We start from the raw sequence: 17,347 nt of genomic DNA, 5'->3' as shown, positions 1-17,347 counted from the left end.
TTTCACAAACACCTAATCAAGAAATCCCAGCACTCCCAGACCCCTCTTCCGAATCACTCTCTCTTCAGAGAAGGCCGCTGCCTGACTTCAAACACTGTAGTTTCCTGAACTTTCTGTGTATATGTCATACATTGCATTCTCTTTTGAGCCTGGATTTCTTCATCCAGTGTTATGTTTTAGAGGTCCATCAAGGTCACTGTGGTTAGCAATAATTTGTTTATTCTCATTATAAGCATACCTTCTTGTGCTTCACTTCATTGCATTTCATAGATCTAGTGTTTTGTTTGTGTTTTTTCATGAACTGAAGGTTTGAGGCAACCCCGTATCAAGCGAAACTATTGGCCAATAGTTTCCAATAGCATTTGCTCACTTCATGTCTCTGTCACATTTTGGTAATTTTTGCAATATTGCAAACTTTTCCATTGTTATTATATTTCTTATGGTGACCTATGGTCAGTGGTCTTTGCTGTTACTACACTTTACTGACGGCTCAGATGATGGTTAGCATTTTTAGCAATAAAATCTTTTTAATTAAGTATATTCTTTCCTTTTAAAGACATAATGATATAGCATGGTAACACGTGGCTGGGGCTGAGTGGCAGCTCCTCATCGCAATGGAACATGTGCTTCCCACTCTCTGCCTTTGCCTCTGTGCACACAGTGCCCCTCTCCCATGCCCCTCTTCCACCCCTTCCTCACTTTGCCTCTCCTCTGTCATGGCGTCTGCCCCACCACCACGCTTGTAAGCTGGGTTCTGCCACCTTATCGAGAGAACTGGGAGGCACATCATGTGAGGTTGTTTTTCTAAAGATATGTTGCAGCCTCTCTCCTCTCCCCACTTGTGAGCCCTGAGCTTGTCTTACTCCAACATGATATTGTGATCTTTAGTCAGAGGCTTAAGCAAAGAAATAGGCCTTGGAGTATAATGCCAAAATGCAAGTGGTCTTTTTGGCTTCTTCTCCCTGTTCTGCTGACATTGTGACTAGAGGTACAGCCCAGGGCCCACAACCCCTCACCACAGTCTTGGAGCTGCCAGTGGGAAGATTTACCTCACAACTGCATAGACAGCCCAGCATGCACAGACACACCGTTTGGATATAAACTGGAGTTTTTTCTCCACACTTTTGCACATTGTCATTCTAGACATATCAGTGTACTTCCTCTTCCCTAAAGTATTGTGAGGAGAAAATCTTCCATTCTTGGTTCCTATGAGGGTCCTCTGAAGGGGACCTATTTCTTTTCTACATGTCTGTTTTTTATTGTTTGGGTTTTGCCTTATCCAAATTTGTCTTGGTCTAAATATTGGAGAATTAGTGTTACTATAAATAGTCTTTAGGAATCGTGAATAATCTGCATATTATTATCTTTTAAACAAGATAAGTTTTAAAATGAGAAAAGCATTATTGGCTTTACTTACATTTTATGAAAAGAAGCATTGGTTGCATGTATGTATATGTGTATATTCAGTTGCTTTAGTCATGTCCAACTCTTTGCGACCCTTAGGACTGTAGCCCACCAGGCTCCTCTGTCCATGGGATTCACCAGGCAAGAATACTGAAGTGGGTAGCCACGGCTTTCTCGAGATTGGGGTACTGGAAAGGACCTTAGAAATCAGTTTATGCAAATTAAGACTCCAAAGGGTGAGGAGTAGGGCTGATTGTGGCCAAATAATTAATGAGTTGTATGATGTTTGTCAGCTCATATCTTGTGTCTATGCCTCTGTTTACATTAGTTCAGTCAGTTCAGTTCAGTCACTCAGTCATGTCTGACTCTTTGCGACCCCATGAACCACAGCACGCCAGGCCTCCCTGTCCATCACCAACTCCCGGAGTTTACCCAAACTCATGTCCATTGAGTCGGTGATGCCATCCAACCATCTCATCCTCTGTCATCCCCTTCTCCTCCTGCCCCCAATCCCTCCCAGCATCAGGGTCTTTTCCAATGAATCAACTCTTCGCATGAGATGGCCAAAGTGTTGGAGTTTCAACTTCAGCATCAGTCCTTCCAATGAACACCCAGGACTGATCTCCTTTAGGATGGACTAGTTGGATCTCTTTACAGTCCAAGGTACTCTCAAGAGTCTTCTCCAACACCACAGTTCAAAGGCATCAATTTTTCAGCGCTCAGTTTTCTTCACAGTCCAACTCGCACATCCATACATGACCATGACCATAGCCTTGACTAGGCAGACCTTAGTTGGCAAAGTAATGTCTCTGCTTTTTATTTTTTTTATGTCTCTGCTTTTTAATATGCTATCTAGGTTGGTCATAACTAGGTAGTCTCAAAGACTTCTGAAAGAGGAGAATTCATGGGTTTGATATGATTTTATGGGCTGTTTTGAATGTTCAAGCCTCTCTCATGGTGGACTAGGCTCTGTGGTTTATGATGAATTGACTTTATACAGTAGGTCATGACCCATGGGCAGTTTCCAGCCCACAGCTATGGTTTGTTCGGAGCATATGTTATTTTAAAAAAATAGGAAATTTACATCAAAGGCCAGATTTACCATATTTTAAAAGTTCAATTTGGAAAAGACTGCACTGAATTTCTATGCCATTCCAGCAGATGAGTGAGCTCTTGGCAGTGGTCTTCTTCAGATGGGTTTCTGGTCCCTGGCTCTCACCTATCATTGTTCTATACCCTGTGCTGCTAAGGCCTCACTTCTACAACCTGCAATCATCCTGTTGAATGTTTTCCTCTAAAAATGAATTAATGCCATAAATAAGTCATTTTAAATGAATTGAGTTGGATTTATAAAAATGTGGGTATCAAATATTTTCAGATAATGCCTCACAGGTCAGTTTGCTTTCAGGAATGAGTATAAGTAATGGTTTTCTTTTAAATAAATTTTCTACCACTTTCCTCTGAGAAGACTGAAAAGCAGTGAGTGCATCTAACTTCCAAATCTGTGTTGCTAAGGTCCAGTTTTCATTAGCAGGACAAGGCTCCTGAGAAAAATGTCAAGTAACAGATCAGGACCGTGGAACTGTCAGGTATGCCTGAAACATCATACCCGCAGGCCCAAAAGCACACAGAGATTACTGCGGACTTGTGAACAGAACACAGAAGCTTGAGTAAAGGCATAGTTTGAGTTCAGTTCAATTCAGTTCAGTCGCTCAGTCGTGTCCAACTCTTTGCTTACCTCATAGAATAAGGGTAGCAATGGATTATAACACATCAAATGCAAAATCCTTTTTATTGTAACAAGGAAAGAGGGTCAAAAGGGTCACAGCTTCTTCTGTAGAGGAATGCCAACTAATGAGTACAGAAGGAACCATAGAATTAGAAAGTCACCACTGTGAAACTTATAGTCACTGATTTAGGCAAAGAACTTCAATAGGAGCTAAAAGCCACTAAATGAAAGGTTATTGGATGGCACGATATTCACACAGACCTAAAGTCTTACTTTGTAGGATATTTCTTAATTACAAGGAGATGAAGATACCACCTTAACGAAATGCCTCAGCATCACCAATAACAGGCCAGCCCAACATTTTGTGCTTCCTGATGTGATACAAAAGGAAGTACATGATATCACCTATGTGGGATTCTTGCCAAAAATATTCTGCCTAAATCTAAACAATCAGACAAATGTATATTAGGGGACATTCTACATGGTAGCTGGCTTGGAATCCCTTCAAAAAGTGAAGGAGTGAAACACATAGACTGGTAGGCAGTTGCTACTCTAGATTACTAGAGACTAAAGGCAAATGAAATCTGATTAGATCTTGAGCCATTAAATCTACACCACACACAGCGATTTGGACATTGTTGGGACAGTTGGGGAACTCTGAATATGGGCAGGATGTTGATACTGAATCAGTATTAAATTTCTGGGGTTTGACAATGTGAGAGAATGTGATCATTGTTTCATGGTTATGTAAGAAAATATCCTTGTTCTTAGGAGACTCATACTGAAGCACGGGGGCAACATGTTATATCTGCAACTTACATTCAAATGGTCCAGCCCCTGTACCCCACAAATACATATATATGTATAGATATGAATGTGTAAAGAGTGAAAAAGATAGAATGAAGGTGACAAAATATTAATTGGTGAATACAGGTGAAAATATATAGATGTTCATTGTGTTCTTTCAACTTTTCTATGGCCATTAAAAATATGGCTAAATAAATGGGGAATAAATGCTAAATAGTTGTGGGAAATAAGGGAATAAGTTGTGGTAAATAAGTTGCCTTAAATTAATTTTAACTCTTTGATTTATCCTTAACTGCAGTGAAATATTTACATGTAAAATTTATTTTAAGCTAATTAAGGTCTTATTCTACATTTAGGGTGGGTTTTATGAGTCTGTTGATATATGCAGAGTGTTTGTGTATTTTTCTGCATAGAAGAGCCAACAACAGTTTTGATCATATCTTCAAAGGGTAGGTCCATTCTTCAAATAGTTTAGAACTTAGAACTACTGACTTGGAATAGATTTACAATTTTCAATGCATTCTTTATTCTGAGTATCACACACTAGTTAATATTTCAGACAGTTCATGTATAAATTTGGTAATTATGAATGTAATTCTCAACTTATGTAAAGCAAATGAACTTTCAGCAGTTTCCAGTTTATAAAATGATTTTCTTGTATCTTACGTTAATCTGTTAGTTTAATGTAAGTTTATTTGACCACAGAGATTCTGTTACTTAGAAACACACCATGACATTCTAGTAACATGATGTATTCCTTTTCATTTCCAAACTAATATGTGTTTAGTGCAATCACATGTTATTTTTAATACAGTCCACTTTCCCTTGTGTGGATTCACATTCTTCACATTTTGTGCAAAGGGAAAAATACACTAGACTGTAAGTTTTTATTAATCTGTTTTCTTGTAGAAAAGGAAACATAATGTCAAAGAAGAAATAATCATGTCATTTATTCTTTAGTTGTATAATCACTAAGCTCTATTAATCTAATTAGAAATATTCACCTCTTTGCAAATAACAGCGTGTGCCAGACCAGATTTCAATGTGACTTATAGTTTCAACTGTTCCTATTCATGCTGAAGCAAAGACATGTCAGTAATATGTTATAATATGCCAAAGTGTTGTTTAAGACATATAGGATGAAATGTACACTAACACATAACTACACTATTTACATAGATTTTAGTTCCTCTAAAAGTCTTTCACCAGTGCCTCTGGGTCTGTTGCAGTAGGTTTAATCAGAGCTGATGTCACAAGAATAGTAAATACTTAAACACCCCAGAACCATCTGCCCAGAGCATGCTGCACCTGGCCAAGGCTTCCACGCAGACTCTTAACTATATCCCTGGAGACCCACTTGCGGATTACCTCTGCAGTAGGAATCCATCTGCAGGACAGGTTTATTGATCAAGTAGTCTTCTCGTTTGGCTATTTTAAATACAGTTTTTCTCCTTTTTTTTTTTTTTAGTTTTATGTTATTATAGTAAATCACACTTGTAAGTCAAAATTACTTTTCTTTCCTATAATCAGGATTTTTTTAATCTTCTTCTCATCTACTCCCATATCTGTGACAATAAAGAGTTTAGATTCTTTGAGTTTTGGTTTCACACTGCATTTATAACATGTTCTAAGCTGGTTTCATTCTACTCTGTGCAATGGATGTGAGCATGCAGTGACACAGCGCAAAGGCCACCAAGCTCAAGAGAGCTACTGACATGGCTGCAGGGTCCCCCGTGAGCCCAGCCCTCTACAGAGAGCATTGTCTGACCCCTGCTCTACTGTAAGAGGCCCATTCCTTTTTCCAGTATATATCACAATCTAAGGAATCGTTTCCTTAAATTATTAATATCTACCATATTATGAGACTTGGCAGCCTTGAATAAGTCGCTGAACTTTCCTACCTTCTGGGTTCCCAGCACCTATCCTTGAGGGAATGGATAGTCATCTGACGTCCACCCTGTGCTCAGTACTGTTGTGGACATCACCTTATTTAACCTTCACAGATGCCCTGGGAGGCAGATATTCTCCTCAATTTCATGGGCAAGGAAACTGGAAATCAGCATCTAAATAACTTGACCATGTCCACAGCTAATAAGGATTCCAGTTTCAGACCCAAGATACTCGTTCTTGTTTTTTCATTGCAAGAGATGAACTTCATTAATCATAGACTTCTAGGGTTTAAGGCCCCCGGGCATCATCTGGTATAGGTGAGAGCTGGCCGGAAACATCTATTTTCATACATGTGTGTGTGTTACTCGCTCATTCATGTGCAACTCTTTGCAACTCCAAAATGCTTTTAATATTTTTGAATTTTAAGTTGAATTCATATTAAACTATGGACAGATGAATAATTCAGTCATTACCAATTTGTAAATACTTCTCCTATGAGGAAACTGTCTGTTTTCTAAATAAGGGAAAGAGGTGAAATAGATATCATAGAGCGTTTACCCAGTCCTTTGAGGTTTCACTTAAACAGCAGAACTTGAGTATTTTATTCTTTTATGTCAGCATCTATGAACCTAGTAATTCATGTTGTTTAAATGATGGCTTTGGAAAACATTGTCAGTATTGCTGTTATGGAGAACAATCAGTTGTCAAAGCATGACTTATTTTTTATAAAATATACTCTGCCTTCTAATGTCCATGTCAGAGAATATTAATAAGAAATTATTCCTTACTAATTATATGACCATATATAAATCTTTATCACTTTTCCTTTAAAAATCCTTAAATTTTGCACATTTCTTTTTGTTTTGTTTAGGGGTAGTATTAATGTCAACTTTGGACAACTCATGAGCTGATCGTTTAGACTGAGGGATCAACAATTCTATTAGTACCTACTCTATACACAGAATGTAGGGATTCAAGAAATGAATTGTCTCTTATTTTAAGTTTTACAATCTTTTAGGAAAACATGATATACCTTCTACCAATCTACTGTACAACATCCTACATTGCGAATAAATAATCAATGCAGACCTAACTCATAATACCAGACCTGTCTGTCAGGAGGTTGGTGGGACAGATGCCAAGTACTGAAGGGAGGAGTCACTTCCTGAGGAGATGGGCTTCTAGACACAGCTTGCCTTGTGCCTTGGAAGCTCCTTGAGGTCAGATCATATGAGCTCAAGTCAGATGCAGCCATATAGTAAACTTATTCCCCTTGAAATTGAAAGTTGGTACCCATTAGGGTTCTGCTTCTGCCCTTCTCTTCATCCACCCCTCTTTCCTTCGGATTCCCCTCCAGCTGAGTGCATTCCCGTGCTCCTGCCTAAATTCCATGGTGACACCTCCAAACTTCAGCATATTCTCACCCAAACTGTCTCTTTCTCTCAGTTTCTCAGCAGCATCACTGAGACTCAGAGCGGTTCTCCTTTTTATCTGCTTTTCTCTTCTTTGTATCCCTTGCATGGTAGATCACTACTTCCCTTTTCTTCTCTTCCGTTTTACAATCAAATCAGTTCATTTTTTAAAATTTATTTATTTTTATTTGGAGGATAATTGCTTTACAATTTTGAATTGGTTTCTGCCATACATCAACATAATCAGCCATAGGTATGCACATGTCCCCTCCCTTCAATCAGTTCATTTTATTTTTAATATATTCTCTATTGGACTTCCCGGTGGCTCAGTGATAAAGAATCTGCCTATGATGCAGGAGACACAGGTTCAATCCCTGGGTCAGGAAGATCCCCTGGAGGAGTCCACGGCAAGACATTCCAGTATTCTTGCCTGGAGAATCCCATGGACAGAGGAGCCTGGCGGGCTACAGTCCATGGGGTCACAAAGAGTTGGACACGACTGATGCAACTTGCCATGCAAGCTTGCATATTCTCAATTATTCATGGTTCATAATGTCCTTCTGAGATTGAGCCCCTCAGAAGATGACAAATATGGCAAGCTTGCCTTCAGACTTAATCTTCAGCAATGAGAATGTAGGTGGTTTTTTTTTTCTTTCTTTCAAAGTCTCTGTCATACCTATCCCTGTTTCTGCTTGTTCCTCCTGTCACCTATACTGAGTGGGTCCCTCTTATTCTATTTCTAGATTATTAGCCACCTATTTCTAGATGGCTCTTTTCCCTTCATTACTTTCATACACCTCTCTTCAGAGTTTTTTGGTGGTGTCCTATATTTCTCATTGCAGTAAGTATGGTCTCCTCCTATGGGCCTTCCAAGCCATCCCAAGCCTCTTATTTCCTGTATGGTCTCTCCTCCGCTGGTGAACCTCAACTATGCTTGGCTCATGCCTGTTTGTTTCAGTCAGTTATTCCTTTCCCCTCAACTGATTCAAATTTCAAGCCCCAGTTTAAGCCTACGGATCTTTTCTCCTCCAAAGTCAATACTAGTTATTTCCTATACCATATATACCACAGACTCCTTTATTACTCCTGATCTAAATTTGTCAACTCAGGAAAACCATTTTTGCCTATAGCACTCTGTGGCACCAGTAAAAATTGGGGATTTTATCCTAATTTAGCTATATACCAATCATCTGTGGCTAAATTTCCACATACCAAATCTAAAATTATCTTGAAACAAGCATTATAGTTTATTAACTCTTTCCACTGAACTTAAAGGTTTTGACTACACAGTTTGAGCAGTTACTGGAATAATCACATTCTTTTGTGTGAATGAGGCAGTCATCCTTACTGCCCTTAGTGGTGTCAGTGTGGACTAGAGGCAGATTTCAACTCGTGTTGTGGGTGGTGTTTTCCATGTTAATAGAAGAAGTCATCCCTAGGAATAGTTAACTTTAACCTCTCAAGCCCAACTCCTAAGGGATGTATGTAGAGTCACTTGACAGTAAAAGCCCAAGGAGACAGTGTTGTATCTTCTCAGTCCTGTTGACAGCACCTGCCAAACCAGGCGCCCTGCACCCTCAGAGTTATGGGCGCACCTACCCACTCTCAGGTGTCCAGACTTTCCACTTTCAGGACTGCATTCAGCAGGTGCACGTTAAGTCCAGGCTCGGTCACATACTCCCTGTTGTTCCCAAGTGCCGCACATTCACCCCCAGGATGCTGGGGGCTTCCTAACCTGCCTGCTCCGTAGGGAGTCACACAGTCTGGCAGAGACAAAGATGTGATCCCAATCTGTGCATGCAGCAGCACTGCCACGCTGTACCCATCCTATAGAACATGCACTCACGCTAACTGCCTTTCAGGGTGTTTTAGGTCAGAGGTCAGCAGTCTTTGGTTGTGGCAGAGGTGCTCAGGGCTGATTCCCACTATGGTGCTAGAGCTCCAAAGGATCAGACACATCTACTGAGCTTCCTTGTCCCGGCATACCCAGAGGTTGGCTCTGCTCAGGCAGCTGTAATCCTCGTAACTGAGAAATGTTTCTTCAGGCCAAAGCTCTCCAGTGAAGTTCTCTGAAAGTATAGGAGGAGCTGAGGAGAGGATAAGGACCAGGAACTTTGGCTGAATGTTCTTTATGGCTTTTAGAACTTGATGTGTGATTTATATAGTACTTTGTCTATTGGTTTCAAGACATAAGGGGAGCTGGGGAAGCAGACAGGAACAGTGTCAGCTAACCCATTCTGATGGTAGCAAAGCTGTTTTGTCTGAAGGGAGTCTGTGTACTTCCTCTCTCAAGGACGCTTCCTCCCCTGGGCACCATGAACTCCTAATGAGCCATGCTTGAAAACCACTGATGTGTTCCGAGAATGCTATTTTGCAATTGAATCAAGTGATCTCAGAAAAGTAAAATGACTGCATAATTACTGGAGACCAAGATGGGGACCCAGATGTCCTGATTCTTGGTGTAATTATTTCCTTATAATTCTAGGCTATAGGTTTCTTTAACTACATCATATCTTTAATGCTTTTTGAAATACCTTAATCTACAATAAGCTAAATCTCAAAATTGAAAGTATAGTTAGTATTTTCTGTACATATGTGCAGAGATGACACGCTATTAAATATTTTCAGACCGTGACTGGGCCAGGATTTCCTTAGTGTACATTTGTGTTAGTAATTACAGTATACTTCTGAAGCCAAACAGAACACCTCTTTGTTATACATTATATAAACATTATATATCATGAACAATGTTTGCTATATGGACATTTATCACTTTTAAAAAATGAAATTAAAGCTTCTATCCAGAACATTATAAAGTTTCAAAGCAAACAAGTTCAATGCTAGATATATTTCATATTTTAAGTTATATAATCAGTAGAAATAAAAACATCTTCCAACTTAAGAACAAAGCTTCCATCAGTCATTCTGATTTTTCACCTTTCTAGAGATTCTTCTCCCAACAGGGTATCTCTCAGTGCACAGTAGGGTCTCAGTGTGTGCCTGGGTCTAGTGTTATTCCAAGCCTGCTGGGGATTGCAGTGTCTTATTGCAACTTCTGCTATTTGCACACTCTAGAGACCCACAATGTGGGAATACCCCTAGGCCTAGGCAGAGGGGCCTTGGGACCCCAACATACTTTATTACATCACCACCCTGTTGTACTGATTTCATCACACTTGGCTTGTTGATTTGATTGTCCGTTTGATCTCCTGCTTATGGCCCTAAAACACCACACATTCCCAGAGAGCAGAGACCTCATCTGATCTCTTCATCCCTTTCTCTCTAAAACAGCATCTGGGACACATCTGATTAAAATCAGAATGACAAATTAATGCAAGAATGCTTCAGTATTCATCTCTGTTGTCTAGGATGCTATTCTTTTTACTCACTTTATTTGGTTTGAGTCCCCTCTGACAGTAATTTTGTTTACTGTTTAAGTTGCTTTAAATCATTTACATTGATGCATTTATATTCAAACAGCACAAAGGTTCTTCTTCCTGTTATTTGTCTCTTTTCATTCAACTTGGCCAGTTTAAATTAGTAAAGCTTCTACATATCTAAACTGGTTATAAATCTCAACTTTTTGTTCCATGAGATTTTATTTCTCTTCTTAACCACCTGGCTTAAGCCTTTGATGCTTGATTCTAACAGTCTGTATCGTATTATTATTCTTGTTCATTTTGTGATCTCAAAAGCCTATATGTTAAGAAAGGGGGCTTAGAAATAACATTATCTTAAATGGGGTAAGTCAAACTTCTACATCTTGAAAGCTGCCCAAGTAATAATCAACTTTGATTGAATATGCTGTTTAGTGTCAATTTTATATGAAAGGTTGGCAATATTAAGTGTACTCGCTATGCATATTACACTTCCCAAATATTTTATTCTTCTCTGGTTCTCGTAACACCTCAGTAAAGTGGGGCTGAAGGGCTCTGAGAATTGTGGGAGCACTATTAAAAGATTAAATAACTAAAGTTTGAAATCATTAGAGTAATCTGCCCAACGGGGCCAAGATTAGAAATTAAGTTCCTAATCTGGTGTTTTATCAAGGTAGAAAACTGAGAGTAACAAGAAAAATCAACATGGTTCCTATATGTGTCTTTTACAAATTATTTTAGAAATAAAGATAAGATATCATTATATAATGAAAATTTTAATACATGATATGATTTTGTTAGGATCTACTACATAATGAATACTGATAGCTATATGTTATATTGAGTAAAAAGATACATTTGAGCAAATTAGGTCAAAGATAAGAGAGGTTAACAATGACCAGAGGGGCAAAAGTTTTTTAAATGTATGCATTAGGTTTATATTTACAAGGTTTAGTCAAGGGTAGTTAACTTATATTTTAAGCAAACTCCACTGCTTTCCATAAATCTTTTGATTGAGCAAATTATTATGAGGATGATCTTAAAATACTGTTAAACTTTTTAGACTTACAGAGAAATTACAAAAATCATACAGAATTCACATATACCCTTCTCCCAGCTTTCCCTAATGTTAATAAGTACATACTTAACCATAGTATAATTCTCAAGACCAGGAAATTAACTTTATAGTAATTATATTTTAATTCTATTCATGTAATTAATAGAAGGAACTAAAGCTAAGCCAATGATTAAGTTTATTTATATCAATAATTGTATTATAGGGTCTTAATTACTTACAGAAAATTAATAAATTTTTGCTTTAACAGAATAATAAACAGAACATTAGTTCATAAATTCTACACCATTATTTTTTCCAGCCATCCACTTCTTGGTCTTGAACCATAACATACATACTTTTTTAGAAGACTTAGGGAGTTCTTAGCTAATAGAAATTCTGTGGTCTGTTGTAAAGGGCGTATTTAGTTACAGATTCTCTCCGTCTACTTCAGCAGCACACAGCATCCTATTCTTGTGAGAAAGGTTTGCAACAAGATGGCTTGTTTCTAGAGTGTGAAACTGAAAGCTTCACTAAAACTGTTAAAGACTAAACCTTGTAGATATGTGTTTAGTTGTCCTGTGCAGTGGTGAATCAGGTTGATTAGCATAATGACATTTTAATATGACATTGTATCTCTTGTTGAGGAAAATGCTACTAAAACAGATATATGAGTATTATTTACAAGTGACAAAGAAAAACTTGTAGTTACTTGATATTTTGTGGTTTAAGAACAATACTTGAATATGATCTTATGCATGAAAATGCATAGGATGATATTTCTCTTGTTTTAATGTAGTTGTTTTCAAGATGAAGATGTTCCAGGGTCGAATCATCATCTTCTTCAGCATTGCAAATTTGTTCTGGAAGAATATTCCTAAGGAAAAATAGATATGCAGGTCATAAAGGATTGAAGTAATATTCCACCTTCATAATTTAGGAGTTAAAATAAAATTGGATCCTTGTCTTATATACCAGAAAAAATTCTAAATAGTCAAAGATCTACATATGAAAAAATAAAGTCATAGAAGTGATAGAATAAAGCATGGTTATACCCCAGTAGGGAGGGAGAAATCTTCCTATATGTGACTCAGAAACCAGAAGCACTAGAAGAAAAGATTAAAAAATTGGCTAGTTGTTTTTTTTTTTTTTTTTAATGCAAAGTTAAAAGACAAATGGCAACGTAGGAGAAAGTGTTTGCAACTTAAATAAAGGGCTACTTTACAAAGACCTAAAAGTCTAGGAGGCAAGAGAAATCAGAAAAAAAAAAGATACCTGGTAACCAGTTTACAGATGAGAAAATGAAATGACATGTGAACATAAAAGGATGCTTAATTTCATTTATGATAAGAAAAATTAAATTGAAATGATACTGGCATGCCACTCTCACTTATCAGATTTTTCCACCTCCCCACAGAACAAATCAAAGCTCATTCACATGTTCTGATGGTAAAGTTGTATAGGATCAAGCATCACTGAAGGGAATTCGAAACTGTTCAGCCCCCTGGAAAGGAATCTGGCAGTATGTAGCAAAATTACATATTCATTTTATTCCTTTCACTCAACAATTCCATTTCTAGGGATTTATCCCAAAGTTAGATTGGGAAATACAAAATTATATTTGAACAGAGTTACACGTTGTGGCATTATTTTTAGTATAAAGAAGTGGAAACAATCAAATGTCTATCAGTAAGAAACTGGTTGAATAAAGTTCCCACCTAATAGTACTATTCAGTTGTTAAAAGGAAAGAGGAAATTTTCTACATACTGATATGGAATGATATTCAGGATATACTGAAAATTTTTAAAAGTAAAGACTAGAAAAAAAGAGAGAAAAGAATAGTACTTATTCTTCTTATTCACAGAAGAATAATACTTCTGTGTGATAATTTATATAATAATTCTGAGGGGGTATAGAATATGAATGTGTATGCTTAGCAGTTTCAAAAATAACACTGGAATCATCAACAGGAAATTAATTTAAAAATTTAATCAAAAGAGAAGGATGGAATACAGTATAAGGGATAGGCATAGAAAAATATGTTGTAGAAAGTAGCAATTCCTAAAAAATTTTGAACTGTAGTGTGGGAGAAGGCTCTTGAGAGTCCCTTGGACTGCAAGATCAAACCAGTCAGTCTTAAAGGAAATCAGTCCTGAATATTCATTGGAAGGACTGATGCTGAAGCTGAAGCTCCAGTACTTTGGCCACCTGATGTGAAGAACTGACTCATTAGAAAAGACCCTGATGCTGGGAAAGATTGAAGGCAGGAGGAGAAGGGGATGACAGAGGGTGAGATGGTTGGATGGCATCACTGAATTGATGGATATCAGTTTGAGCAAGCTCCGGGAGTTGGTGATGAACAGGGAAGCCTGGTGTGCTGCAATCCATGGAGTTGCAAAGAGTTGGACACGATTGAGCGACTAAACTGAAAGCAAACTAAAGACCTATCTAAATATTAAATTGTTGACATACTGTTACAGAGAAAACTACTGTGCTTAAGCTATACATCCTCCATGGAACATATTCAAAGGACAAATAGAACTACCAAAAACATAATAAACTTAATTAAGTACTTTGGCTGTTAGTTGTAATAATGGTATGCATTTATTACCTTACAAAATAGGTTTACATATTGTAAGGTAATAAATGTAAATTATTGTTGGAAACCTAGATTTTCAGTTTAAGATAAGTCTACATCAGAAGGATTTCTCTATAATGGTAATATTTTTTTTTTTTTGCTTGTTTTTTTTTTTAATTGGAGGATAATTGCTTTACAATAGTGTATTGGCCTCCACCATATACATCAGCCTATAATGGTAAATTTGATTTGGGAATATCAGTATGAACTGTTTTTGTTCTTGTTTTTTTGTTTGTTTGTTTTTTTTAACAAAAATGCATATTTCTGGCAGTCCACTGAAAGGCCTTGAGACTGTAAAAATACATTTAAAAGAAAGATGCCTGGTGCCCAGACTGGGGCCTCTGAACACTATTCCCCAGTGAGAGGAGCTAGGGCTTTTTGGACGAAGGCTGGCATTGGTCTGTAGTGGGGAATGTAAAAGTGAGCCATCCAAGATCTATGGAGGCCTGTCCAAGGACTCAGGAGCCAGCTCAAAGGAGCTCAGCTGAAGATGAGACAGTTAAGAACAGCAATTGCAACTGATGGAAACATTCTTAATATATAAAGCCATAAATTTGTATTGAGTCTCCAGAGAAAGAGAGAGGCCAGAAACAAAGTAATAAAGCAAAAATATTCAGGCACCAACTTCTTTTTTTTTTCCTGAGACAGTCACTATCAAATTTTTTAAATCTTTTATAGTCTTTTTCATCCATGGTTAATGCATATGTATAATTTTTTACAATTTTATAAAGATAAGATTGGCATGACATTATATTAGTTTCAAGTATACAACATAATGATCAGATGTGTGTGTGTGTGTGTGTGTGTATGGTTGAAATGATCACCACCATAAGTTAATATGCATCACCTCACATAGTTACAAATTTGTAACCAGCTTCTTACCATGATGGGCGATTTAAAGGAAAGAACTGAGCATTTATCTTACCTCTCAGAGTAAAGAACTTACCCTTGCTGATGAGAAAACATTATTTACAGAGGAATGTGCTTAGTCACTCAGTCGTGTCTGATTCTTTGCAACCCATGACTGTAGCCCATCAGGTTCCTTTGTACATGGGATTCTCCCAGCAAGAATACTGGAGTGGGTTGCCATTCCCTTCTCCAGGTTACAGAGGAATTCCATTTAATAAATGTGGAAAGAATGACAAAAATAGAAATTCACCTTTTTGTTACCCCTAAGGAAATAACAGATGCAAGCAAGTGTCATCATGAGTTTAAAAAAAAAAAAAACCATTGGTACAGTGGTGGAGGAGAAAGGTTATGATGGAGATATCATACCATTGCCACCTATATCCCATCAGATGTTATGCCTCCTGATAAAATACTATAAGAACCATATGGCACAACCTAGGAATTATCTTAGCCAAAAAATTTATACTCTGATTATAAAGCCCTCCCCATCCCCACCACTTCCCCTATAAACTTGACTCTCTGTTTTATCTTTTAGAAGTTTGTGTTTGGAATTTTAGAGATAGGTGAAAGAATAAAGAGTATAATCTTCAAAGACAGGACCACAGAGCTCAAGGATCTGTCATCCTCATTGGCTGCACTAAGAAAGTGTCCCAGATTAATCTTGAGACATTCATACTTTTTAGGCAGAGGGGATGACTCAGTCAGCAAACAACACACACATAAAAATGTGTCCTCAGAAGTGAAGAAACTGAGTTTTAATAAATGTTTTCAGAATTTTGTTTTCAGAAAAATCTAGATAGAAGCAAGCAATTTTAATGTTAGCATACACTTGGGTTTTGTGCTCCACAGATCAGTGTGTTTGAAATCACGTATGGAGGTCGGAACAGCACCGTAATCTGCGGCCTTGAAGTCTCACTTGAAAGTGTCTCTAAGATTCTAGGTATTATGTAGTCATACTCTATTTTTTAAAAATTTTACATGGAAGTTTGCAAACATAGAAAAATAGGGAAAAAACTATAATGAACCCTTATGTACTTATTATCATCCAACTTCAACAATCATTAACATTTGCCTGTGTTGTTCGATGCAACCTCTTGTCACTTTTTCTTTAAATTCCAGACATTATGTCATGGTCATTTAATCATATTTTGTCACCCATGACAATTTAAATGGATACTTGAGAAAGTCAAAATTTACCTTATCTTGTTGTTGTTCAGTCTCAGGAAATGTAGTGCTTTCATTTCTTGTACCCCAGGTGGTATAGATTTTAATTCATTATGATCCAGAAACAGCTCTCGCAGAGAATGGTAAGCTCCATAGAAGGAGACTCGGTCTATGCCGTCATCCACAAGCTTATTAAATGACAGGTACAGGTATTCCAGGCCTGGTTCCATGTGACCAAACACATAGCCAGGGATGCGTTCGATCTGGTTCCCAATGAGTACGAGGTGCAGCAGCGACTTGGGTAGATAGGAGGGGACGTGGTAAAGCTTGTTGTAGGAGAGGTCTATTGATTCTAGATTTCTAGAAGAGAGTGAACAATGTGGGTGCGTCAGGGCATGACTGTTAGCTCAAAGTTTTGACAAGCCAGTCAGGATGCTTGTCCGCGTTTGTGCCAGTACTCAGTGTTAGTGATGGTTCCCAGTGCAAGTGTGGCTACATGGTGGTCTAGCTGCAAGGATATTGCTGCTTGAGTTCCTGTCTTATGGAGGAGCACCAGAGTTGAGAGAAAAGAATCTCATATCCTAGGGTAATGCTGAGACCCAAAGAGGGCCCACAAATATCTCTGAGGCATAACTTATATTGGAAATAAAGTCCAAAGTTCTAGCTGGCATCAAAACCCTATCCCTACAATCATCCTTGGTTCCAGCAAGGAAGTAGCAGTAAGAGGTTTGTGCATTCTCCTTCCACATTTGATCTGATAACTTGGGATCTGGGACTTGGGGTAAGAATGAGGGATCTAGAAAAAGTTGATAACCAATCAGAAGATCTGGGAAATGTGGTGAACTCCCTGGCTTTTTTCAGGAGCCTCACCTGCAGCTTCTGCCCACTGCATGAAGATTTTTCACTTGCTGAAGACTCAGTTGCCCTGCCACTGCCACATCCTGCTAAACCTAAAGGGCCCT

The 17,347-nt window shown here is 37.9% G+C and overlaps 2 protein-coding genes across 3 annotated transcripts in view; one reads left to right on the top strand and one right to left on the bottom strand.

Annotated features, from left to right (window-relative positions):
* The window catches only part of LOC122710226 (centromere protein P), a 225,125-nt gene that overhangs the window by 141,073 nt on the left and 66,705 nt on the right, over positions 1 to 17,347 (top strand). The gene's annotated exons all lie outside the window — the stretch shown is intronic.
* Positions 11,380 to 17,347, bottom strand: part of ECM2 (extracellular matrix protein 2) — a 36,973-nt gene continuing 31,005 nt past the window's right edge. For both annotated transcript variants that reach the window (XM_043927872.1, XM_043927873.1), the window contains exons 9-10: positions 16,419 to 16,745; positions 11,380 to 12,550 (exon numbers count right to left, since the gene is read on the bottom strand). In XM_043927872.1, the coding sequence (XP_043783807.1) occupies positions 12,382 to 12,550; positions 16,419 to 16,745 (496 nt within the window). In that variant the 3' untranslated portion in view covers positions 11,380 to 12,381. The remainder of the gene's footprint in view (positions 12,551 to 16,418; positions 16,746 to 17,347) is intronic.

The sequence above is a fragment of the Cervus elaphus genome, chromosome 16 (assembly GCF_910594005.1).
Source record: "Cervus elaphus chromosome 16, mCerEla1.1, whole genome shotgun sequence".
Taxonomy (NCBI): Eukaryota; Metazoa; Chordata; class Mammalia; order Artiodactyla; family Cervidae; genus Cervus; species Cervus elaphus.
The sequence above is the reverse complement of the archived record's forward strand: the minus strand, read 5'-3'. Positions and strand labels throughout refer to the sequence as shown.